General features: G+C 37.9%; 1 protein-coding gene across 1 annotated transcript in view; it reads left to right on the plus strand.

Moving 5' to 3' along the window:
* The window catches only part of MTREX (Mtr4 exosome RNA helicase), an 85,121-nt gene that overhangs the window by 53,613 nt on the left and 4,945 nt on the right, over nucleotides 1–26,563 (plus strand). Inside the window, exons 19-25 of the mRNA XM_065406070.1 lie at nucleotides 5,571–5,699; nucleotides 11,309–11,419; nucleotides 11,826–12,014; nucleotides 13,434–13,597; nucleotides 15,211–15,316; nucleotides 19,347–19,403; nucleotides 20,924–21,086. Of these exons, the coding sequence (XP_065262142.1) occupies nucleotides 5,571–5,699; nucleotides 11,309–11,419; nucleotides 11,826–12,014; nucleotides 13,434–13,597; nucleotides 15,211–15,316; nucleotides 19,347–19,403; nucleotides 20,924–21,086 (919 nt within the window). The remainder of the gene's footprint in view (nucleotides 1–5,570; nucleotides 5,700–11,308; nucleotides 11,420–11,825; nucleotides 12,015–13,433; nucleotides 13,598–15,210; nucleotides 15,317–19,346; nucleotides 19,404–20,923; nucleotides 21,087–26,563) is intronic.

Here is a 26,563-nt window from a genome sequence, read left to right on the forward strand (position 1 = left end):
TCCTGTTCAGGAGAGGTTCAAGAAATCCTGCCTATTAGTAGCAAAAATTCCACCAGAAGGACCTACTTTCAGACATGGAAAAGCTTTTATCTCTGGTGTACCTACTGTCACCTAACTCCTGCTGATTCCTCCATCTTGGAGGTTCTGGAATATCTTCTTCCTCTGAAGAAAGGAAATTTTTCTTATTAATTCCATTACATTTAATCTAGCAGCCATAAGTGTTTCATTCTCTGGTGGAGGGTTTCTCTGAATATGCTTATCCTGTAACTTCCAGATTCATCAAAGGGTTAGCAAATCGCTTCCCGAGTGTTAGATACCCCTCACCTACCTGTGGCTTAAACTTAGTTCTCAATATTCAGATGAAGCTTCCATTTCAATCGCTAGCTAGCTGCTTGCTTCTGAACTCTCCTACTTAGTGGCTATTACCTCTGCCTGAAGAATTGGTGATCTAGCAGCTTTCATGGCTGGCTCTCCCTCCCTACACTGTTTTTCAGAGAAAAGGAATCTCCTTGAACACATCTGTGTTTCTTTCACAAAGTTATATCAGATTTTGACATAAACCAGTCAATTCATCTTCAGTTTTCTATCCTGCACCCGATCTGCCTAGGAAGAAAGCTCCCCTTCACACTTTGGATGTTAGGAGAGTGCTGACCTATTATTTGGACAGGACTAGACCTTTTTGAGCCTCCAAGACACTTTTTGTGAGACACTATGCCATAGCTGATGATTCTCGGGCCGATGCTGCCTTTGGTTCTGCAGTTTAGAGCCAGTCCTACATCAAGCTCTGACACTCCCACTGCCTTCAGACAATACTGCTTGGCAGTCACCTCTAGAGGAGCACCCACAGGGACACTACTCAGAAGAGAAGTTACTTTGCTTGTACAGTAACTGCAGTTCTTTGAGATGTCCCTATGGGTTTCCACTACCTACCCTCCTTTCCCTCTGCTTTGGAGCCTCATTTTCTTAGGGCTTTGTAGTGGAGAAGAATCCAAGGGCATTCCATATATCCATAGTACAGGGCACAGGATAGCTAGGCGTGTGCACAGAATGAGCACAGCTATTGAAAATCTCCAATTGAAGGCACATAGAGCACATGCTCACCTCAAGTGGAGCCCCCTTAGGGACATGCATCCGAAGAACTCCAATTACTGTACAGGGTAAGTAACCTCTTTGGAAATCTGTTTTTGCAGCTGGTGTTTGCATAGCTCGGCCTTACATTTTGACCTTCATTTCAGAAATTTTTGACACTGAGATATTTCTAATCTTTGCATTCAAAATAGGTTTAAACATATTTTCTGTAGCTGAGTATGGGAATGGCCATATAATATAGAGATGCTGTAATTATGGTGGATGAGTACAAGGGTCCAACTACTGTACTTATATGGAAGATTCTCTCTTTGCACAGCACAACGTGGTCTCGGTTGTGACTGAGGCCTTTCGGTGCTACTAAATATAAATATTTAATGATAATAATAATAATAGAGAAAAGACAGCAGATGTAGATGCAGAAACAAAACTTTTTGTGGCGCTTTTATTTTGTCCTTTTGAATGTTGCTTTTTCTATTTTGCCTTTTTTTTTTTTTTTTTTTTTATTCCATTCTCACTCAAGTTAAGAAAGTGGACTGGAAAATAGCCTTTTTACACTGAAGTGCTGTTTCTTAAATTGCTTTCTTATGAACCATTTGACGAGCAGTAAAACAGATTCCCCCCGCCCCTTATTCTTTGTAACATTTCCAACTTCTGTGTCACTCTGAGGTGTTTCTTTCCACCTCTGTTGTGTGTGTTTTATTTTTATATTTATATATATATATAATTTAAAAGCCTCCTATTTTGCCCATCTCAATCTTTTACAAGCCTTTTAGGTTTTAATATTACTATTGAAATAATGATCTGTGCTGGAGAGGGTAATTCCACTTGGAACAGCAACTTTTAGTTGAGCCATTGTGACAGTTGCTAAATTTTTCCTTTAGAGTGTAGCGGAAAGTATAACAGATACTGAAAATTATGGAATAGACTTAGAACTATGCCACTCCTAGCATTCATATGGAAAAACTAGTTTCTTTGAGGATTTTTTTAAATCTTGGGCCAATGCAAGACAAATGATCTTTTAAAAATAGATAATTAACAGCTGCTTTAATACACATAGAAGTGAAAACCACTGTGCCTCTTGTCTTATGAGTTTGTCCTGGGATATAGATGTTGATCATATAATAATTTTCACAGATTTGTCATTTTAATATATACTCAGTTTCTTCAACAATATTTTCTTTAACTTTTGTTCTGACGCCTTCCTCCACTTGTGTCATAAGAATTCAGCTGGAACAGTTTTTTCTGTTTCCACAATAATATCCTTGGTGAATACCATTAGTACTACTAGTTTCTTCAGTAGTCAGCTTTCTCCCTGTATGAAAGTTGACTATTCTTTCTCTAGTGAAGTATTGTGTTAGACTTAATGTACCTCATTAGTGAATATAGAGACTGTACTCTGAATCCTAAAACAAAGATTTTGGGAATGGGTTGAATTGAGAAGCTTATTTGATCTTTGTTACCTCCTTATGATTTTGGCATCTGTGTGATTTCCTGGGGTGGAGGAGAATCTTAGGGGTCTAACATAAAGCTTAAAGATTCCATCATACAAACACAAATCTCTGACATGTCTTTTTCTTTGACCTGAAAAGCTGAAACTTTCCTTCCAAACTGAACTTTGTTCTTGACTGTCTCCGTTACAGAAACATTTTATTTCTATTACACTTTCCTTCCTGTATCTAACTCATGGAATCGCTTCCATGGCACTTCATAGATGTTCCAAGTAGCACATTGTTATACTCAGCCACTGAGAACTGTTGGGAATTTAGTTGTCCATTTTTACTGAACAATAAAATGTCATGCCGATGAAATATGAATTTTATAATAGGAATATAGCAAAATAGCTATAAAGAGTATAATATTATTAATTTATCAAATTGATGTGAAAATTAAGCATCTGACTTATTTAATTATACTAGACACCTTCTAGTATAATTAGTCAGGTGCTTAATTAGTTGTCATCAGTTTTCTGAATTCATATTCACTTCGCAATCATATCAGTATAATTTCAGATGAAAGTGTTTCCATTAAAAATCAAAGTTCAAATTATCAACTAAAATGTAATCTCTCCCTTACACCTTCTCAGTTCTCCCTATCTCAAAAGGCTACATTTAGAATACACCTTTATAGTATATAAAGATTGATAGAACAAATCCTGCATCTTGACAGGGAGTTAGACTGTATGACCCTTGCGGTCCCTTCTAGCCCGATAATTGAGCCCTTTTCAACAAGATATGCCAAGATGGGAGGGGTTTAAAAAAAAAAAACCTGAATATCATCCATCGGGGAATCTGAATTTCACATCCTTGCAACTCTCCTTTATTGGAAATATAGTGGTCCATCTGTTCTTGTCTTGTTTCCAGCAACATCAAATATCAGATGCTTCAGAGCAAGGGGTAAAAGCCTCAAAATGCAGCTAACTAATGCAATATAATGACATCTCCAGTTTTAATCTTTTTCAAAACACAGCTGATTTACATAGATGATTTAATCATATGTTTGCTGCTACATGGGTTTCTAGTGCTTGAACTGTATTCAGTTTATTTTAATGTATGCTAGTGTGTTCTAGGCTCAAATAAGCACCATACTTTTTAAGAGTTTTGGCTAGACTCTGCTTTACCACACATGGATTTCATTTTCAAATATAGTTCAGATGATGGCAATGGTCACGGGGGGGTTGTAAATCTAAATTAAAACAGCTGCCAAGTACCGTTTTCACAAAATAGGACAGAATTAAGAGAAACAATCTTATCACAAATTAAGACTTAAATTATTGGAAAACAACTTAGTTGTGGGACAGGACAACCTGATATTTGATGTTTACCAATGGGCAAATTAAGTTGTGTACAAAGCACTGAGAATCTCTTGTAGAATGTTATTTGCCTACATTCTGCTTCAGGTACCTATAAAATGAAATCCCTTGATGTTTTTCTTTTCATCACAGCAATACAAAACACTTTTAAAGCTGATCTTGATTACATTGTTTTTTTGTAAAATCTTATGTTAATCTGTGATTAGTACTTTAAAAAGCTTGTACATGATAGTTTAAAATGGAGCTTCTGTTGTGATTCTATACTTTGGTTCTAGTGCCAAATAAAAGGAAATGTGTCAGTGCAGCGCTACTACAAGGAAACAACACTGCTGTAGATTGTTCCATACAAGTTGTAATTTTTTTGACGAAAACTAGAGCATTAAGATTATCACTGTTTAAAGAATTCTACTTTGTTGGAACACCAGACTTGTGTCCTGTGCAAATATAAGCCAGATATTTGTGCCCCTTACACAATCATATGAAATCTTGGCCCACTAGATGTCATTTCCCTCCATTGTCTCCTCTCTCCCAAAATAAATGCTATTATGCTGCAAAGATTTGTTGATGAATGACCTCTGTTGTGGGGGGAAATACTGACTTGCAAACCTGTAGATTAACTTTCTTGTTAAAACCCTTGGCAATATTAAATATAAATGCTGCTTGGTAGTATCATGCAAGTGTTGTGTGCTGTAAGGTGAGTGATGCTGGTTTGTTGACTAAGCCTGGTCTCTCGAGGCTTGTCTACATTACCTGCAGGATCGACGGGCAGCGATTGATCCAGCGGGGGTTGATTTATCGCGTCTAGTCTAGACATGATAAATCAACCACCGACCGCTCTCCCGTCAACTCCAGTACTCCGCCGGAGCGAGAGGTGCAGGCGGAGTCGACGGGAGAACGTCAGCTGTCGACTCAACGCAGTGAAGACACTGCGGTGAATAGATCTAAGTACGTCGACTTCAGCTACGTTATTCACGTAGCTGAAGTTGCGTAACTTAGTTCGATTTCCCACCCCCCTCAGTGTAGACCAGACCTCAGTGCCCAGACTAACAAGAGTTAGGAGTTCTCAGATAGTAGTGTTCTCACCCAGTGGTGAGTGTGTGCATCACATGTGGAACAACAGAGACTGCCTGACCAACTGAGTGCCATTATTGATTGGATCAAATGGGGTTCAGTTCTCTACCAGAAGAAGAGATGCAGAAGCTTGGGAAAGTAAAGAATTTGGGATATCGGGATTCCAGAATGGATGTCAAGAGCCCGTTCCCACTCTCAGCCGCTTCTCTTGGGAAGTATAGAAGGCTATATAGATTTGGAACAGCTAGTAGTTCTTGCATTGCAGGGAAATGTTGACATTGTTAAAACATTCCTTTGAAAGCGATTCTATCTAGGGCAGGTTTTGGTTGGGGCTAAAGGGGTGAATGTAATTAAATTTGCAAAACCTTTATATTGTGTGTGTGCGTGTGTGTGCGTGCACGGGAGACGTATGTATATTAAAATATACTTAATTGTAGTATTGATTTTCGGGACCGAAGTACTGAACTGTTAAAGTTTAGGGGCAATACCTTTCAAAATTTTTGAATGTCAATTTGAAGTCACATTTTCCTTTCTGTTGTTACCAGTATTTGAACAATTGATATTTACTATTGCTGACTTTTTCTCTCTCTATCCACAATAGCCTAACTCTGGTGAGCTGGACCCATTATATGTGGTTGAAGTCCTATTACACTGCAGCAAAGAGAGTTTGAAGAATTCTGCTACTGAGGCTGCAAAGCCAGCAAAGCCTGATGAGAAAGGAGAGATGCAGGTTGGTAGTTCAGTTTCATTGTCAAATATCAATAGTGTTAAAATATATTTTATATAGCAGGGGTAGTCAATTGGCGGTCCGGGTTTGGCCCACGGTTCGCCTGACGCTTTTGAATGGACCCAGAAATCTTTATATTGAATTATTATTTATTTTTGTTTTTTATTATTATTTTTTTTCCCTCTGGAGTCTGGACCTTGACCAAGAAATTTGGACCTTGACAAAAAATAATTGATTACCCGCTAATAGCATCTTTCAGGGTATATCATAAAAGCCTTTGCAAACGTTAAGAAAAGAGGGGAATTTTATTCTCTAAGAAAGTGAAGGGAAATACATTGATTGATGTAGCTTTACATTCTTAAACAGCTGCTAGGTTTCACCTCAGAGGAAGCTGCTTTTCAGTGGTGAACGAAGTGGTTCCTCTATATCTGTTACTTAACTCAAAGGAATGTTGTGTGATGTAGCTAATGTTTTATAAGTGCTTTGAAATCGCTGGATGAAAGACTCTTAAATCTTCAAAGTACTTTATAAATTTTAGAAGTGTGCTAAGAATTATATCGCCGCCAGGTGCACAAGTATCATTGGTTTCTCTAGGATATCTAGTTGAAATTTTATATTTTCAAGGGCAGCTACACATCTTCCTTTAAATGTAATGAAAAATGTGTGACTGAACTACCTACCCTGCTTTGAAAATCACAAGCACTGCAGTTGACTTGATCATACAGTTCTACACGTACTGATTTCAGCTTGTGGGTCTTGTTCATCTTTGAATATCATGATCTTCTCATATTTTTTTATTTTATTTTAAATACGATTTTTCTTCTTCTTTCTATGAGCCTCTAAGCCTTGCCAGTTCACTTTAACCTAGCGTTTCATTCTAAAACACTTACACTTCTAGCCATTTTCCATTTTGTAATATAATAAAAAGCAATGCCTGATTTTGAGATAAGAACCACAACTCAGGAAAATACATAGCAAAATTGTATAGAAAACATGATGACACTTCAAGTAGACTTGGCAGTTTTCAAGCCCATAAAATGGTATCAACCATTTAATCTCAAGGTTGCAGAAGTGGGTGTTCACCCTGCTGTATGTTTTATGCCCTTGCCCCTTTATTCTACAAATTCTGATTAAGATGAAGATTTAACTCTGATTCCTCCGTGTTTGTCTTGTTAGTACTCAGGAATGCTCATGTGCTTATTTGGTTGCCAGATAGGATCTTTTACATTAACAGCTATTCTTACTACTGCATCTTTAACAGTTAGATCTCTGTTAGCTCTTGGGAAGAGGTGGTTAAGCAAGAAAATTCAAAAAGTGATAAGCAACAGAGGGTCCTGTGGCACCTTTAAGACTAACAGAAGTATTGGGAGCATAAGCTTTCGTGGGTAAGAACCTCACTTCTTCAGATGCAAGTAATGGAAATCTCCAGAGGCAGGTATAAATCAGTATGGAGATAACGAGGTTAGTTCAATCAGGGAGGGTGAGGTGCTCTGCTAGCAGTTGAGGTGTGAACACCAAGGGAGGAGAAACTGCTTCTGTAGTTGGATAGCCATTCACAGTCTTTGTTTAATCCTGATCTGATGGTGTCAAATTTGCAAATGAACTGGAGCTCAGCAGTTTCTCTTTGGAGTCTGGTCCTGAAGTTTTTTTGCTGTAAGATGGCTACCTTTACATCTGCTATTGTGTGGCCAGGGACCTAACCAGATCAGCTACAACATCACCGGCTCATTCACCTGCACGTCCACCAATGTTATATATGCCATCATGTGCCAGCAATGCCCCTCTGCTATGTACATTGGCCAAACTGGACAGTCACTACGCAAGAGGATAAATGGACACAAGTCAGATATCAGGAATGGCAATATACAAAAACCTGTAGGAGAACACTTCAACCTCCCTGGGTTGGAGTTCCTCAGTCCAATCCCCTTCCCTAAATAATTCCCTTAACTTTTTCAAGTTTGCCCTTTTGAAATCAAGGACTCTAGTTGCACACCTATTTTTGCTTATCCTTCCATTTAGTTTAAACTAAATTTACTCATGATCACTCGAACCAAAGTTGTCCTCTACAACCAGTTTCTGTGATTTTAGACTTCTGCACATACATCTACATAGATGACTCGAGTGGTTCACAATCTTCACACCCAGCAGACAACTCACTTTGTGGTTCTTCCGGTCATCATGAACCCAACTATCTATATTTCTAATAATCAAATCTCCCATTATTATAACCTCTCTCTTAAATAACTGAGGTTCCCTCCACTGGAGGGGTATCCTCAGTATGAGAGGATACCAGGATATCTGGAAGGGATAATAGGATTGTTTCCTTTCACTCCAGTATGCTGTTCTCTTTCTCCAAGACTTTTGTCATTCTCAGCAGCACCAGGGCTGTCAGACTGGGGGAGGGACTGCTCTGTGTCCCTGAAAATCTCGTCTGTTTACCTCTCTGTCTCCCTTAGCTCCTCCAGTTCAGCCACTCTGGCTCAAAAGCCTGTACCTGGTCTCCTAGTGCCATGAGTGGCTTGTACTGAATGCATGCATATGCCACCCGCCCACAAGGCAGGTAATCATACGTGCTGCATTCAGTGAAATAAACTTGATAGCCTCCATTCTGCTGATGGACTTCTGCCTGCGTTATTTTACTCTTGCAGGGGTTTGTTTTGTTTTGTTTTTACTCTTTGTTTTTTGGGGTTCAGTGGAGTTATAGTTGAACATTGAGGTGCATTGGCAGATAGAAAACATGGGGGGAAAATATGGGAAAATTTGGAAAGCATCTGCCCACAAACTGTGTGGCTGATGAAGCCAGCACTATTAGTTAGTCACTTTAATGGAATTAAGTCTGAAATTTGAAAGATATATATTTTAAAAGACTGCAGTATCGTAGTTCTTTGTATATTGAAAACTATCTGAAAACCTGCAAAATCTGTTTTGTGGTGTTTGTTCTGACAGAACCCTATTTTGAAGTGCAAGGATTTCAGTCCTCTTCCAATTAAGCTTGCATTGCAAGCTGTATCTTTGATGTACTTTAAAGAAGTGCTTTTTAACTTTAACTTTTGCCCTTTATTTAAATAAACCTACTATGTACCGTGGAAAATAATCCAATAGTTGCAGAGATGTTTATTAAATTATGAGTAAATGAGTTTTGTAGAATGTTAGGTTTAACTATCTAGCTGCACACAGAAAATATTTTTTTTCTTGTATGTGGTAAAACATAGAACCCACCTTATCTGCCCATAAAGCTATTGTAATGGCCATGGTAGAAGTTGCTTTGGTAAACTAATTTCTTCAAAATCCCTAAAGCCAAATTCTAATGATATTTCTACAAAGTACAATTTAATGCTGCTACTTTGCTATAACAGACTCTTCCCTGAAATACAAATGCATGTCACAATTTGCTAAATAGAATTGGGACATGCAGAAGTACGATAGTCAGAGTTAGCTTATTAACAACATTTTCACACTTACAGATTGGGAATTATTGGTGCTTAAATGCTTGCTGATGAGAATAGTGCAAATATAGGCCCCAACTCAGCAAAGCATGTGTTCAAGTGGTTTTAGGTATTAAAGTTACTTTTCTAAAGTTTGTGTACAGTACGTCTCACTCTGATATCCTTGCATTCGGATTTCAGAAACAGAAAGCCTTACAAAACTCTCTAAAGATTTGGTGACTTAATATCTAGTAACTTTTGAATAGTAGGCATAATGTCCATTACATGTATGGGGGACACTTCATAATAACTTTTTAATGATATTTCATGCTTCTGTCATACCCATTGAACTTTGTCACTTGCATAATGGTAAGATTATTTCTAACTGCTTAATAAACATGCCTTCAAAGTTCTCTGATCAGTGAATTACTAAAAACATTGCAGTGGAGATTGCAACAGAGTATAAACAAGTAATGAAAGAAGTTGAGAATATACACGCTAAAATATGGATGCCCTTTTCTCAGGTATTGCATTGAAAACAGTCACATAAGTGTTTACAGTAATGTGAAAGATGGAAGTTTGTCAACACATGCAGCACAAGCTCTTAAACCATGTTATACAGAAGACATTTTGATAGCTATTAGCAGGATTGACTTAGCGAGGCATGTTGGTAGTCATACTTGTACATCATATCTGAAGAATTTGAAAGAAGTTTTGCAAATGCATGAGACTACTGACTAACTGGACTTAGTTACAGTTCAGAAGATTGTGCTGTTTATTTTTGTATAGACTTTCAAGGACAAGGACATATTAACCTCTGTTTTTTAAAGCACTATTTAATTAAGCTTGGCAGAATTTAATTTTTATTTTATAATTTCAGTATATAATATCTGTTTATTTTTAAGCTTTTTTCCAAATTTTATTGATATTCATAATTTCCCGCAACTATGAAAATTTAGAGGGAGTCAGATAATAGGGGAGGGATCAGGCAATTATTTAATGATGCTAGATGTTGAGATTTAAAAATGTAAAGCTTTTTATAACCATAAAACCACAAATTGTCAATGTCACATGTCAAAATATAGAGTAGATATCCTTAAATCAAATTCTAATACATTCTCAAGCAGCATATTTTCTTTCTTCACCTATTTGTAAATTTAAATTACTATTATTATTTATTATTATTGTTGTTGTTGTTTTTCATCCCTGTGTGGTGAAATTGGCATTTACTGACATTTACCGATTAAAAAGCCAATCCTTTCAAGCCTAGTAATGATCCAGAAGAAAGTTATTTATAAAGACATTGGCTGAACTATTTAAAATAGAATGAAACAAGGTGTGCTAAACAGAGAGAAGACTAAAAACATTCAGCGACTAATACTTTAACTTTTGTACTGAACCTTGGAAAAAGAGGGGCTCGGTCTTTTCAGTTATTACGTAAGCAAGACATTTCTCATCTTACTTGCATATTTAGAACATTATTTTCAAAAATGTAAAACAGCACATATTCATATTTGTATGATAGTCTGTTTTGCAAGTTTAAAAGTGAAGACTCCAAAATAGGAACAGAATGAATTTTAAGTAGGCTTTATTTTATGTACAGTTTTTCGTAAGGGACTTTGGCTCAGATTTTTAAAGGTGTACAGGCTTTGCTGTGCTCAGTGTTGCAATGTCTAACTGATTTAGGAGCATAAATCTTTTTTTTTTAAAGGGATTTTAAGCATTTAGACTAAATCCCAAGAGCCTAAAACCCTTTTGAAAATCAGGCTCCTAAATCACTTAGGTCTTGCAACGCTGACCAAAGCCAAGCCTAAATACCTTTTAAAATCTGGGCCTTTTTCTACTATTGCTAAAGTAATAACTAACATAACACTGAGGGATCATGCAGTTAATTATAATTTGAGCATGACACCACTGTTCAGTTAGTTTCATGTGGTCAGAAAATCTGTTACAAAATCGGGTAGGAAGAATTCTTTAGCCAACATTTCAACATGGGTTATTAATTCTGTTCCGGATACAGTGTACAGTTGTTACAACTCTGGAATAATCTGCAAAAGAAATCACAATTTGCTTTCTGCTAGAAGTTAGAAATTAATGAAAAATGAATTTTACAATGATTGAAAGGCATCAATAAAAATCTCCTGTATTGTTACTTTATCATTTACCGCACTCTTTTGTTGTTGTCAGGTTGTTCCTGTTTTGGTGCATCTTCTCTCAGCTATCAGCAGTGTCCGACTTTACATACCCAAAGACCTGAGGCCCATTGACAATAGGCAAAGTGTGTTAAAATCTATACAGGTACGTAACTTCCACAAGAATTTTAAAAAACAAAACAAGCAGTATACTCTAAACAGCCAGACACAATAAGGCATGAGAACACTGTTTCTCACATTCAAATTCAGGTTTGCTTCATGTCTTCAGTCATCTGAGATTTAGTGTTTTAGAAACAGAATACATGTAAAACATTGGTTGCCTTCAAACAAAATGACTTACCTGATTATTTTAAAAACTGAAATCTAATGTGCCTAGTTTCAGCATATATGAAACTTCAATAAAAGTTTCTTCTATACTTTAAATAGTCTAATTGTGCCATTTGTTTTGTTTTTCAGTCTGTCCTTTAAATGTACATTTTAATCTATAAAATCTTATGTTGCTACTAATGTCTGCATTCCAAAAAGTGCATTTTAAAATCTTTTTGTTCCAGGAAGTACAGAAGCGGTTCCCTGATGGAGTACCATTATTGGACCCCATTGATGACATGGGCATCAAAGACCAAGGACTGAAAAAAGTCATCCAAAAAATAGAGGCTTTTGAACATAGGATGTATTCACATCCACTTCACAATGATTCCAGTTTGGAGACTGTATATAAGCTTTGTGAAAGAAAAGCACAGGTGAGGGATGGACTATATCAGCAATAAGCTGAAGGCACAGCCAATAAGTGTGCCCCTCTCATTGATTACATTTTATCTGGAAAGCAAAATGTTAGTCACCCTCTCCCCCAAAAGCAATATTGTAGAATCTCAGTAGGTCTGGCTGAGTTTTCATGGAGTACGCTTTACTCTTCGAGGTATTTGATAGAAAGTGTGCAAATCTGATCTGAAAAAGATTTATCTGGAAAAATTGACATGGACCAGAATGCTGCTCAGTTGTCACTAATCCTAATCATTAAGAAAAATTAAGTAGCAATGTGCATAATACAAATAATGTGCATTTTCACATATGCCAGATATACTTTAAAGTGACCAGTTTTTCTACACTTTCAGACTATTCCCAAAACAATTCCAGAAAGATTGATAGGCACGGTGTAAAAGACTGTTTAAAAACTGATCCATATAAAATATTTGATAATCAAAATAAGTGAAATCACACACTGGGACAAATTCTCTGCTGCCTTACATTCATTGTAATCCCACAGAAGTCACTCAGTGCCCAATTCTTCCATTCTTATTCATGCTGAAATAGCACCCTTTTTCGGTGAGTATACTCATTAAAATGAATAGGACTGTTGGACTAAAGTGCTACTTAGCTCCAGTTAGGCCTGGTATCGGAGCCTGGCTCTGATTGTAAATTAGCCTAGAATTAGGCCTCCAGTCTAGTCTTCCTTAACTGTGTGGTGCCAAGAGGGCTGGGGACAGCAGTGTTGGAAAGCTCTTGGAATCAAAGGATTTAAATTTATTCATTTTGAAACTGATTATCCTACCCTACAATTATCATCAAGAAGGCGTCTGTCATCCTATTGGAGCAGTTTATTACAAGTTTTATGGCACAATTTATTTGTATTTGATTATTGTTGGATGGCCTTGTGGTGAAGGCACTAGCCTGGGACTCAGAATTCCCAGCTCTTCCACAGACTTCTTGTGTGACTTTCACCTGTGTGTGTGTGTGTGTGTGTGTGTGTGTGTGTGTGTGTGTGTGTCCATCAATTCCCTGTGTGTAAAATGGGGATAATATTTCCCATCCTCTTATGGGTATAGATATACTATGATGATGGAGGCCCTATTGTTAGTACATGTCTTTAAAATACAACTACACCTCTACCCCGATATAACGCTGTCCTCGGGAGCCAAAAAATCTTACCGCGTTATAGGTGAAACCGCGTTACATTGAACTTGCTTTGATCTGCCGGAGCGCGCAGCCCCGCCTCCCCAGAGCGCTGTTTTACCGCGTTATATCCGAATTCGTGTTCTATCGGGTCGCGTTATATCAGGGTAGAGGTGTATCTGTATCTTTGTATTCTGCTGAAGTTGTCTTAAGTGTCTGTGTTAAGAATACAGGGTCTGAAAAATTTTGTACACTTCTGGGGTTCACAGATTGCAGTGGATATTAGAACAGCAAAGCGAGAACTAAAGAAAGCCAGAACTGTCTTACAAATGGATGAGCTCAAGTGCCGCAAACGTGTATTGAGAAGATTGGGTTTTGCCACATCTTCTGATGTCATAGAGATGAAAGGACGAGTTGCTTGTGAAATCAGCAGGTAACTGAAGGTTCCTATGGAAGTGTTATGCATACATATGCCTTGCTGAACCCTGCTGATGCTTAACATATTATATTTCTAATCCTAGTTATAGCATGATAGAGGCCACTTTTAAAAGCCTTTAATAGGAATGCACATGTTAAAAATACATTTTCTGTGTATTATAGAGAACAGTGATTTTCTTTAATCCCTTCCAAAGAAAAAGGAATAAGCTAGTGAAAGCAATAAGATTGTAATATCCTAAAGATAAAATGTAATGGAAATTTGAACTGATAAGAAAATGATCTGTTAAAAGGCCAGGACAATGGCTTTTCTTTACAAAGCCCGGGCCTTGGTCTCCTGTAACATTTACTGTATCAAATATTATACATTTATGCCATGACAACTAGGGCCTCCTAAATTTCTATAGCACAGTTCCTTGTATTCCATTAATCCAGATTGCCCATAAACTCTTAGGTGTAGCAACAGTTATTTTAATGTCAGTTCATTGACACTACTGAAGAGTACAATTTAATTGATGCCAAAGGGCTGCAGGAATAGATGTGTGAAAAACAATAAATGTGATTGTAAGAAGGTAATGCATTTACTAGGCATGTACCATGTTAGAACAGATATTTCAAAAAAGATTCGGATGGGAACTGTATCAATTAAATCAAACTTCAATATCTCAGAAAATTTGTCAGATTTATTTTGTACAAGTGGCTATAGCCACTAAAAGCTTGTAATTCTTGGTAAGTACAATTCTTTTTTAAAACTTAACACCACAGTAGGTGCTGTTTTTGTGCCTGCTCCATGAAATTGTTGCCCTAATTCTTTCTTGCTATTCTGATGTATCTTATTACATCAGATAACACAGTAGAATTAAGCAGTACATAACAAGAAATTATGAAATTCCATACTTCCATGTAATTTAGGAATTGTTTGCTAATTGTCTACTTTTCTGTATTGAGCTTTTACATTTTTATTTTCATTTGAGTTTTGCCTAGAAAAAGCCTGAAGTAAAAGTGCAACAGTATTTTAGCTGATGCCCAATCAAAGAAAACTCATGATTTGTCTGCAGATCTGTTTTTTATATAGCTCATGACCAGGTTTGCTTTAGATTTTATAAGCACACTGAACTGTTTGCTATATCCTATAAAATCATGAAAATGTCAATTGTATCCTGTTAACCGTCTCTTCTCCAACAATTGCAATCCCAGTTTCTCAAGGCTTTATCACAAACCAAATGTTCTAACCCTTTTTTTTTATTATTCTGTTGTCCTTTCTCTGGATCTGTATAATCTCCTTTATGTCCTAGCTGTCAAAGTGATAACTAACACTGGGCATAGCTACTGTAACAATTCGCTTGTAAACTGGCAAGAGATTCTTTGTGGCTAAGTAAAGCTTTTTTGGTTTAGAAGGACTTGATTTTTTTCAGAAACATCTTTTCTCGCTTCTCCTTTTCCTTCCTCGACAAATCAAAATTAATTTTCAGTTTTCCAGTAAACTGTCAAAATAAAAAGCTATTCTCTCTTGTGCACGCAATGTACTTTATAATGCAAAATGTATAGAATTAGAAATACTACTTTAAGAGGTCTGTTACTCAAGCTTCCGTCTCGTTTTCTCCATTATAGTGCTGATGAACTGCTCCTGACAGAAATGATGTTTAACGGGCTCTTCAATGACTTATCTGCAGAACAAGCAACTGCATTACTAAGCTGCTTTGTATTTCAAGAGAATGTGAGTTACTTTTCAGAAATCATAGATTTGTTTGTTTCTATCTATCAAAGCTATAGTAGAACAACCAAATTCATGTTCCAGTAAACACCAGACCCACACTGAAATCAGATTTCCCGGTTTCCACTTTACTGAAGTACAGACCAGTGAGGTTTGTTGACTGGTCCAATTCTAGTCAAGCATTGACTATTCTCCTGCCTCTGCTACAGCTGTCACAGTATTCACTAGGAGTAGATGGTCTTCCCTGCATTTCTGATAAAGTCTTTAAGGTACTACAAAGACAATTGTGAATTTTGAAACTATAAGCATCATTATCAACCCAGCAGGATAAATCAAAAGCTGATTGACGTGAAGTTAATAACAGTAAGTCCTGGGGGAGAGGAGTATCAAGTGAGTTTTTACTGCCAGAAAATTAGGTAATTATAAACATGGTGAAATACAACGGAAAAAAAATAAATTAAATGTGTTTGAGTTGTGTGATGAGCAGTACCCTGATGATTGCAGTACCCAGCTTCACAAACTGAGTCTAGCAGCATATTAGGTTGTATGAAAAGGAAAATAAGTTTCAAAGAAAAGAAATAATGGTATCTCCTATGGAAAGTGTCAGGCTGCATCTGGAATATTGTGGTCTGTTTTGTTTGCCTAAAGCGGTCTTTAAAAGGATATCCATGAATGAGGGGAAAGTACAGGAAGGTTCTTGGACCATCTTATGGTAGTAATTTTTATATAACTAAAGAAAAAGTAGTAGTATTTGGCAAGTTGTGATAAAATCAAATTTTAGCAATCCCTCTTCTCTCTGACAATAGCACTTCCATCCGTCTCCTGGAGTGGCAGCGTTACTTTAACACACGCACTCACACTCACTCTTTGTGAGCAACAGCTTCAATTACTTCACATAATCTAACTCGGGTACTTCCAAGTGCCTGTTGTCATAGGTACCGTATCTAAAAAAGACATAAGACTCTGAGGTGAAACATACTAGCAGAGTCATTGTACATGGTCATGATTTGAAGCTACAGGACAAGGTTTAAATTATATTTTGGGAATGACGGCTTCTCCCGGAGCGTGGTTGGAAAGTATAACAATCTATTTTGAATTAAATAGGAGCAAGTAGTATAAAGGAAGTGAGTATACCATGTATTTGGAATACAAATTACAATTGGTTATGCCTACATCTAATCTCTGTGAGTATCACTGGGAATACTGAGGGTTCTTACAACTTCGGTGTCAATGGAGACAGGGGTGATGGCAATTATCAGCCAATAAGTAGGCTGGATGACATAAACTGAGTTTCTGTGGAAGTGTCTCATTTTGGGGGAGAGTTGGCTTTTTTTTTTTTTTTTAATGAAGATAATTTCTGGGACAGCATACATGCAAAATTCCTCCTTCTCACTCACTCAGACATGCAGAATGATGACCAGTCACATGCAAGATTTTCCCACTCCAGGGCTCCCTCCTTTGCGTGTCTGTTTTAATTTCTGCCTTGCTCAGAGCACCACATAGGAAGGCTAATCTCTGCACTATGTCTAAAAGAAGCCACCCTAAGTAGGACTTCTAAACTTCTTCAGCAGCCCTTGTAGACTCATTGGCAGCCATAGACTTTGCTAGAACTATAATGTTCTGGGGCAGTGACCTAAAAAGCCTTAACATGTTAAATTCAAGTTGATAGTAAAGGAAATATCCACCATCACCACTGAAGCTAAGGATGAATCCATGGACTCCATGAGGCTGGCAGCAAGCTCAGTGTCCAGGCATAAACACTGACATAAACCATAAGGCCAAAGCTGCATACCTCAAAATTGTCAGGTGTAAGCCTATTTAGGGAGCTGCCTAATGAGGTCCTAGCTTGATCCCCACTCAAGAAAATTCCAAGTAGGTCTACAGGCCCTCTCATGTACAAGGGTGGAAGCTCTTTTCATCTCAACCCACAGGAGAGGGACTTTTTTTTCCCAATCAAGTTGTTTAAAAAAAAATATTGGAATTGAAAATATCTGTTAGTATGTCTTACATGAATGATTTTGTTAAAATATTTTCATGAAGATTCAGGACTCTAAACCCCTTGGGGTGACTAATCTGTTGCTGTCTGGTCCCCATGCAGTGGGGTTGTTAATGAAGAGCCTCAAGCCTGACACAGGCGTATGGTCCCCCCTCCCAAGAAGCTAGAGGAAGATTTCAATGGAGGAGCAGCACATCAGCATGCACTCTGTTTTGAGGGAAAATCATACCTACATTGAAAACTTTAACTGTCAAGACACTGCTGTGGTTCCAGTGTAGGTAGCAAATTTGGATTTACAGCAAAACTTGTATTAGGGTTGCCACTACTGACAACTGCAGGGTATTTCTGACTTTTACATGTAAGTCTAGAATCCTGACCTGTGCTCTTGTGGACACCAATAGAGCTGCCGAAAAGCAGAAAACACAATACAAAGATCAAGTTTTTCAGATAAAATCTAAAAGTCTGAGATGTATAGCAGTCTGGAGGGTCCTAGCCCTTTTTAACTTTTTGCACCGGCACATTTGCCATCTTTTAAAATGTGATGCAAATATAAATACACCTCTTATAACGGCTGAGCCATGTCACCTCTTTGAAATACCCAGCCTCTGCCTGCCAAACTTTCTAAATCATACAGCTTGTCCTGGATGCCCCATTATACTAGCTTCTGATTAAATAAATAAAGCTCAATGACATAATCTGCAATGCTCAGTCATCTGTTTCTGTGCTTTCCAACATAAAAGAAAATGTTCTAGTCATGGACATTTTGATTGATGTGTTTAAGAAGACATCTCTTATGAGAGAGGAGTAAATACAGCTTTTGTCAGAAACAGTATCTCTGTGTTTACTGACTTATAAAATTATACTAATTTCACAAAGACTTCCCCCATTTAGAACTGAAAGAAGTTTTCTAATTTTACTCCAGTATTTTGTGGGGGTGGGGGGTGGAATCCTCACTAGGAGGATTAGAGGCAAGTCATAGTAATGACTGTATATGATGGACTTAAGTAAGAGTTACTCTTTCATAAAAGTATCAAGATCACACATCTTATTTTTAATTCACTTCGTAGTGCTAATTGTTGGCAAGGACTTCTGGCCTTTGAAATTCAAAATAAATATTCATACAGTAGTAAAGCCAGTTCCTGTAAATGTGTTGCAGTTTGTTAATGCTAGGCGCTGAATACTTCACTATTTATGCAGCTGATACTTGAAGAAATTCAAAGTATTTTTCTGTAGTGATGCTTAGTATTTTGAACATATTTAAAAAAAAATAATTCATGTAAGATATCGCTACAGATGGCTAGCAAAATGTGGCACCTATGTTGACTCTAGAAGTGAAGAGTTGCAGATGCTAATAATTTACTGTAATGGGAGTGATGCCTATGTACGCCATGTCTCAGGTGTAATAGAAAGTTCAGTAACAGAACACATAATAACATATTATAGATTGTAAAATCTATTAGTAACAGCAATGAATCCAGGCTCAAAGCAGGACACACAAGGCTGTTGCACTTGATTAGCCTAGAGATTCTTATTCATACCCATTGACACTTTATACATCATTCTTTTAAAAATAAAAATTCCACCTATACATTTTTCTACATTCTTAATTAAAAGTGAAGCTTCAAATTCATAATAAAATGGCTGTTGATTGGTACATTCTAGAATAATTTATAATATTGAAAATTCAAACTTAAGTTTTAACAGAGGGACTGTCTTAAGTGTATATAGTACAGAAAAAGGATGCCTTTTATTCCCATTAGCATGTTTTCTTTATTGAAAGTCTTTCTTTTGTGTTCAGTTAATTTATATTTTAACTTTCATGTTAAGGATACCCGGAGAAACAGATAGATGCTCTATTTTTAAATAAACGTACTTGAAGTAGATTCTAGTATTTGTGATAACAGGTGTGAGAGGGCATTAGAAAGGTTTAATGTGGCACTAACATATCTGGTAATGTTGCAGGTTTGATTTTGCATTTAACTTGATTTAAATTGGGAATATGGAGCTCATGAGCTTGTTTAATATTTTCTTTTTCAGTCCAGCGAAATGCCCAAATTGACAGAGCAATTGGCAGGACCGCTTCGCCAAATGCAGGTAAGTTTTCCAGTGAAAAGCTTTGAATTCAGTGGGACAGCTCACTGGCATAAAGTTAAGCATATGCGTAAGTGCAGGAGTGAGATTTAATTCTGGTAAAATTGGTGAATTCTTTGTCTAATTATACTAGCACAAGACTTTGCCATCATAATAGTGGATTTTGTTATTCTTGGTTATACAGTCTTTTTTTGAGGCCTGTGCAAATTAGAGGGTCGTAGCTTCTGTAGTTCAAGCTTATTGCACACACCAGGGACTCTGTGAATTCTTCCATTCCCACCCCCTGAGGGCTCCATGTGTGCCACCCTCCCATCCCCATCTATTTCTGGGACTCCCTGCAGCTCCCCACAGCCAGGGGTTTGCTGTGAATTCCAGTGCCCTCCACTCTCCCTTCCCCCTGGCCAGGGACTCTGTATGCCCCCTTCTCCATACCAGGATCCCACAAGCTTCCCCCCCCCATTAGGGGTTGTGCCCCCCATATTCTCTCCTCCCCTATAACAGGGTCCCCTATTCTTCCCCCATGCTAGGGGCTATATGCATGCCCCCATTCCCTCCACCACCCCATTATTGTTAGTCTGGGATAAAAGTCATTCCAGGGTGTCAACATGTTAAATTCTATTGGGAGGATGAGCAGGGTGGTGGTGTGCAGTAAGGTGTTTATTTGGGTGCGTTCAATGACATGTTTGCTCTATAGACTAGTGGCTCTCAACCTTTCAAGACTACTGTACCCCTTTCAGGAGTTTAGTCTTGTGTATCCCCAAGTTTCACCTCACTTAAAAACTACTTACAAAAGTTTCACAGCACACCATTACTGAAAAAATTGCTGACTTTCTCATTTTTACCATATAATTATAAAATAAATCAATTGGAATATAAACATTGTATTTACATTTCAGTGTATAGTATTTAGAGGAGTATAAACAAGTCATTGTCTGTATGAAATTTTAGTTTGCACTAACTTCTCTAGTGCTTTTTATGTAGCCTGTTGTAAAACTAGGCAAATACCTAGATGAATTAATGTAACCCCTGGAAGACCTCTGTGTACCACCAGGAGTACGCATACCCCCGGTAGAGAGCCACAGCTATAGACAACTGAAGAGATCCTTGAAGCTGTGTCTCTGCTAACCAGATGCATCGGCTTCATGTGCCTCTTGTTTTCCCCTTTTTGGTTTTCCACTTTTCCCCGAAATCAGTAGGGTTCTGGCTGTTGATGGCCTAGAACACATTACCTAACATTTTGAAATTGATCAGATGCAGAGTTCAAAAGTTATCATATTATGTTCAGACACACGTAAACAGAGAAATGCCATCAAGTTGCATGTAAGGCCTTCATGAGCTTGGCCAATTAACATGTATCATTCTTAGATTTTAACATACAAGTTAATAACTGCACTGTAAATTGCTTGGTTACATTTATTCTAATGAGATTTCAAATTCTAGTATAAACAATGAGTTAGTTTCTGATTTTGAAGAATTTGTCACAGTGCAACTTGATTTTAAAACTAAACCTTTTATTGCTAAAGGAATGTGCTAAAAGAATTGCCAAAGTTTCAGCAGAAGCTAAATTGGAAATCGATGAGGAAAATTACCTAAACTCCTTCAGACCCAACCTGATGGATGTAGTATACACATGGGCGAATGGAGCTACTTTTGCTCACATCTGCAAAATGACCGATGTCTTTGAAGGTATGTTGCTTTAAAACTTCCATTTTATGAAATGTTAGTGTGGTACAGTTCACAAATTCTGTGTGATTGACTTCTGTTCTTTGTGATGTAGTTAAAGTTTGCATTCTTCTGTTGGGAGAAAATTAGGAATCTGAAAGGCCCAAAGTTGGTTCTGAATATCCTTCTGAAAGTACTGTAAAGTTACTCAAGCCAGATATTTCAAGTATTTGCTTTCTCTGTAATAGAAAACCACAAACTTTTTCTAGTTTGTGTAGAAATCATTTTAAGTCTACTTAACTGTTTGGTAATTTGGAAACTATAAAAAATTTGACTGACCCCTTGATAATAAATAACCAATTTATTTAACCAAAAAGAGTAGCATTTATAAAACACAGAAATCCTAAACATTGCAGTATATTGTGCTTACAAGAAGAATTTTAATGCTCCGTTTTCTTATTCAAAGCAGAAATGTTTGCCTCAACAAATCTATAACTCTTGTTACATCAGTTAATGATGACCAGCAAAATAGTATGCAAGGGAAAGTGGAGATTTTTGCTTCATAATTTTAGTTTTGTAAAAGTTAAGTCCTTAGCACTTAATTACAAAGTCAGAGGAGAAAATATTTTGGAAAGAAGCTAGGAGGGAGTCTTAAAAATGTACTAGATAGGGAAGATTCTTTACTTAAGTCAGCTTTAATAAATATACATCCTGATTTAATTTCAATTGTGATTACAGGAGGTCAGTTCTCCCCCGCCCGATTCATTGAGTTGCCGTAGTAAAATCAGTTTTTTGTTTCCATAACAAAGTCAACAAAGATGATTCATTTTGACATCTAAAGGAACAAAGTTGTTTTCCTGATAGTTTGATTTTTAAAATATGAGATGCAAAGGGACTTGATTTATATTCTGATGAGAGAATCCATTAGATTCAGTTCAGTGTCTAATGCACTCAGGAATATTTGCGTATTGCTTACTGACAAGTAAAAATGTGGTGGTCTAATTTTCTAGCTCGTCTCTGGTAGATACTTTAGGGACACTGTGCATGCAGTTTGATTTAGTGGAGAGCACAGAATGTGAAACTTGTATTTTTTAAAGCCTTGTAGGGAATTCTTTCAAACCTTTTAACTTGATGCCAGAGTCTCAGCTATCAACATTTTAGAAAGCTGATCCCTACTGATATTATTTTGTATTTTATTGTTTTGTTTGTTCTGTTGCCAGCTCAGAAAACTACATGGGTTATCAAAAACTATTTTCCTTTGAAAATGGAACACTAGAAGATTCTTTAGTTTACTTTTTGCTTACTAAGCTTGGTTTGGTGCTGTACAAAATGTTAACTTCTATAGTGTTACAATTGACTTCTTCCTCAATAACATTGTAAGGCTATTCATATTATTTTATTACTTTTTTGTGATGCACCATGATCCAAGCTTTAATTTATGGGAGGAAAAATGAGTAAAGAACTGAGTGAGAATTAAATATTAATAATACTTTGCAAAGTGCCATACAAATATTAATCCGCAGAAGACCCTCTTAGGCAGTTGGTAGTTTCTTAGGTGCAGCCACTTCAGAGAATTTATTCCTTCCCCAGCTCCCACCTATTTGTTTTCCCAGTGATGTCCCCCTTCAAAACAGCTGCATAATTTTGCATTCTTGCTCTTTGTTCTCCCTTTTCTTCTTTGTGCCTTAAAATTCTCAGGTAGAATCTTGTTTGGGGAGAGGCTTGCTAAGAAAGTGGTGATTGACAATAGCCAAAGATTTCACTCCCTACAACAAAACCCAAAAAAGGGCTACAAGCCTTCCTAGTTTTATCCACAGCAAAGGTACCAGAGAAGAGACTCCTGACTCCAGGGGTAAACCTAGGTATGCATCACCAAGGGGAAGCCTGGACCCAGGAATGGGACTAGTCCCTCCTTCCACTCCAAACCATTGGTGTGTCTGCAGTAGGGTTCCTAGAAATAAGGACAGGGTATCACTCTTCACAAGCAGATGGGAGTCAATCCACTTCAGTATAAAGTTCAGCACAGATCTCAAGATGTCAAGAAACGCACAATACTGGCTGCTATATCTCACTTCCTAAAGTTCTGGCAGTAGAACTTGTGTTTCAAGAAAGGTACTCAGTACTCTGTACCCCTGATCTTCATAGTAAGAAGATGGAGAGGAGTTTAGGCCACCTTAAGATCATAAGGAGGCCAGAACAGTGGGATGAAGACACTAGCTTATACTCTTATCAAAATTTCTGCATGAAGCCTAATAACAATGGTGGATCTAGCAGAGATTTAGAAGCTCCTTCCCATTAGCACTGTCATCATCGGTTTGTGGTTTGCCAGCAGAAATAGTCACTAGCAAAAGAAAACATTGCACTTTGGTCTGTCCTCTGCCCTATGATACTCACAAAGGTATTAGCAGTGATAATAGTTGGGCTGAGAAGTCTAAGACTTAAGTTCCGCACATTCTTAAATGACATACTGTTAGACTGTAACTGGTAAGGAGAGAGCAAATACGATTCACATCCTGTGCTGAGTATAAATACTTCACGAGCTTTGTAACCTTGCTTGGTTACCTGTTAGGGCTCTGTTCAATGTAGACAGGCCTGTAGATATTTTTGAACTTTTAGGGCTGTGGAGAACACAAGGAAAGGCGATTGCTTGCCCGTACTACCAGTGGGTCATGTCATTTCGTGATATGAAGCATGTATGTCAGTGAAAGGAATCTTCTTGTCTCATGTTCATTCAAGGATTCAGCACAACGGAGGGAAAGTTCACGTACACATTTATAGCCTTTCTGGGCAGTTTAGTGCACTGTGTGCATAAGCATCCAGCAGGTCTCACTTGCAGACTCTTTTTATGCTAATTGTACTCAGCGCTTTACTAAAATACTCAATACTCTCCTCGCAAGCAGCGTCTTCACTACCACATCTTATCCTTATGAAAACTCTGCTGATTCATTAGCTCTGGCGGGTTTTGTTCTTTGTTTATCAAGGAGTCTGAAGGGCAGCTGGAGTTTAAGGAGTTTAGATCATTCCTAATGCTTAATTCCACTGAGGTTGAGGGTTGTGAGCATTATGTCCTTGATGTGACTTCATGGTTATATAAAGCTTCCAGCATGAACCTTACCTAATTCCTTTGCCTCTTTTCAAATGGTGTAATACACTTTCAGTGAAGGCAGCAACCCCCAGGCCTCTGCAAGAAATTGGGCATCAAACCAAAAATTGTCTCACTCCTCCCCTTTTCTTCTTTGAAGAAGGGAAACTTCTACAGTTGCATTATCCTGCCCTAGGATTCCACTTCTACGGCTTACATCACCTACATACACAGGTAAGAGACCGCAAGTTCCTCCAAAGCAAAAGGACAAAAACAGAATTTCCCCAGCTCTAGGGGCTGGTCTGTACGGCAGAATCTCCCTGTGTTTGAAGGTGGTTGTGGAGAATCAAGTTAGCCAGCATGACTATGACATCGCAGGCAGCAGTCCAAGCGAAATGGTGCTCAGCATCATGTCAGTTTAATTATTATTTCTTCATCGTAAGATCAAAAACGGGGGGGAGTTTGAGTTGCCTTTGATCTTAAGAACCAGTGTTTTAATAATGATTAGGTGACGTGTTGAACACGTGTCCTAGCCTGCCCTGCCAGCACTATGTTGGCTAGCACTTTTCTTCACTACACAATGTTACTGTGTTCGATCAGGTTCGGTAATCATTGAAATAAGGAAATTGACACATTCTTGCTCATTTACTCTGAATTCCTGGCCATCATTAATTTATGCTGGAAATCTGATGTGTAGTGCAGTGCCAAAAACCTACTAAGCTAGGTTTCCTGTGACCAACAGAAAACCTGGCAATCAGTACTTCTGGACTCAGCAGATTCCTCCTATTGAGAGGCTGCCTTTCTGACTACTGGAAGAAATTGTATCCCTTGGAGATACGCTCCAAAGGAATAGGGAAGGAAACCAAGAGCTACTCCCAGCTAGCTGTTCTTCCTGTGTTTCCCAGTTCACTCTTGGCTGAATAGGCCACACAAAAATTAAAAATACCATTTTCCCATTTGTTACATACTGCCTATGTTCTGAATAAGAGGACTGCTGGCTGCACATGGGGAACAAAGTCACAGCCCAGGCTGTTAGCTATTATTCTAGCCTTCTGGTCATTCTTTGCAGTGGTGGAGCCAGCAGACTTTTCCTCTAACCTTACGGGTCTATCTTTCATCTTTTGTGAGGGTGAAGATGCATGATTCTTCCCTTAAGGGGGTTTGTAAAAGGAGACAATTCCTGCAGAATTGTCCAAAAATAAATGCGGACTCTGAAGGTTTACCCAGATAGAGCATTGTGGACTTTGTACCACACTGCACCTACATTTTATATCCAAGCACCTGAGTTTCTGCAGCATAGTGGCACTGAATCCTGTGGTACATTGATATAGGGGTTTCAAGTAAATTAAAAAACAAGCTTTTATTGAATTGAATATGAAAATGAATAATAAAATGAGGAACACTGTGGTTATTGTGATATTAAATACAAGTCTCCATTGAAGGGCTGGTCTAGATGTTGGCAGTAGGTCTGTGTATATGAGGGAACTTTTAGTGCATGTTAGCAATGTTCACATAGAGCATGGCCTGCTAGTGAGCTGTAGATTTACGCCCTGGCGTGCCTTGCACTATTTTGTCTGGACAAACCCTAACTCTTTCTAATTTAATACTGCCCCCATACTACAAGATTCTCTTCCACACTGAAAGCAACACGTAGTATGGCGGAATAGGATGGGGTGAGAACTAGAAACTTGGGCATGGTGGTAGGAGGCATTTGGCACCTACGAGAGGGGGTGGAAACCTTTGGCACTGAGGCCAGGATTAATACCTTCTGTTCCCCTTTGTGTTGTGGGCAGGGGTTGAAGTGAAGATCTGACATTCTGGGGGGGCGGGGAGAGCTTAAACATTTGCATGCTTAATTTGTTCCTCATTATTACAAAAACACCACATTGTACTGAGTTAAAATGCTGCAAAATGATATTTTGGATACTACCCCCCTGTTTTTTCCTCCCTTTTTTCTTCACAGCAAGTGGTAAGAGGAAGGGCTTGTTTAGTGGGTATCTTCTTCACTATTACATGGTAGACAACTACATCCTGCTCCAGGTTTTTTGTGCTCTGGACCAGCAGGCACCAGGGCAGGATCTCTGGTAGAAAAATTGGGCTTTGCAACTCATCAGCAGTATAGCTCCATTGCCAACAGTAGCAATGAGGGAAGCTGTAGGGTCGATGGGGGTTGGACATTTTTAACAGTGATGGTGGTAAAAACAAACAAACAAAAAACCAAATTGATCCCCCCCTTTTGGAGGTGGTCAAAATTCAAGATTTTTGGATTTTCAGAAGTTGGGTTAATTCCCCATTGGAATAAAACCAAATTTGTGGAAACTTTTCAGAAAGACAAAAATGTCATTTTGGAAATAGTGAAATATGGTGTTTGGCGGGGGAGGGGGAAATAAATGAAACTGATTGTCAGTTTGAGTGATCT

The sequence above is a fragment of the Emys orbicularis genome, chromosome 6, assembly GCF_028017835.1.
Source record: "Emys orbicularis isolate rEmyOrb1 chromosome 6, rEmyOrb1.hap1, whole genome shotgun sequence".
NCBI classification, from domain to species: Eukaryota; Metazoa; Chordata; order Testudines; family Emydidae; genus Emys; species Emys orbicularis.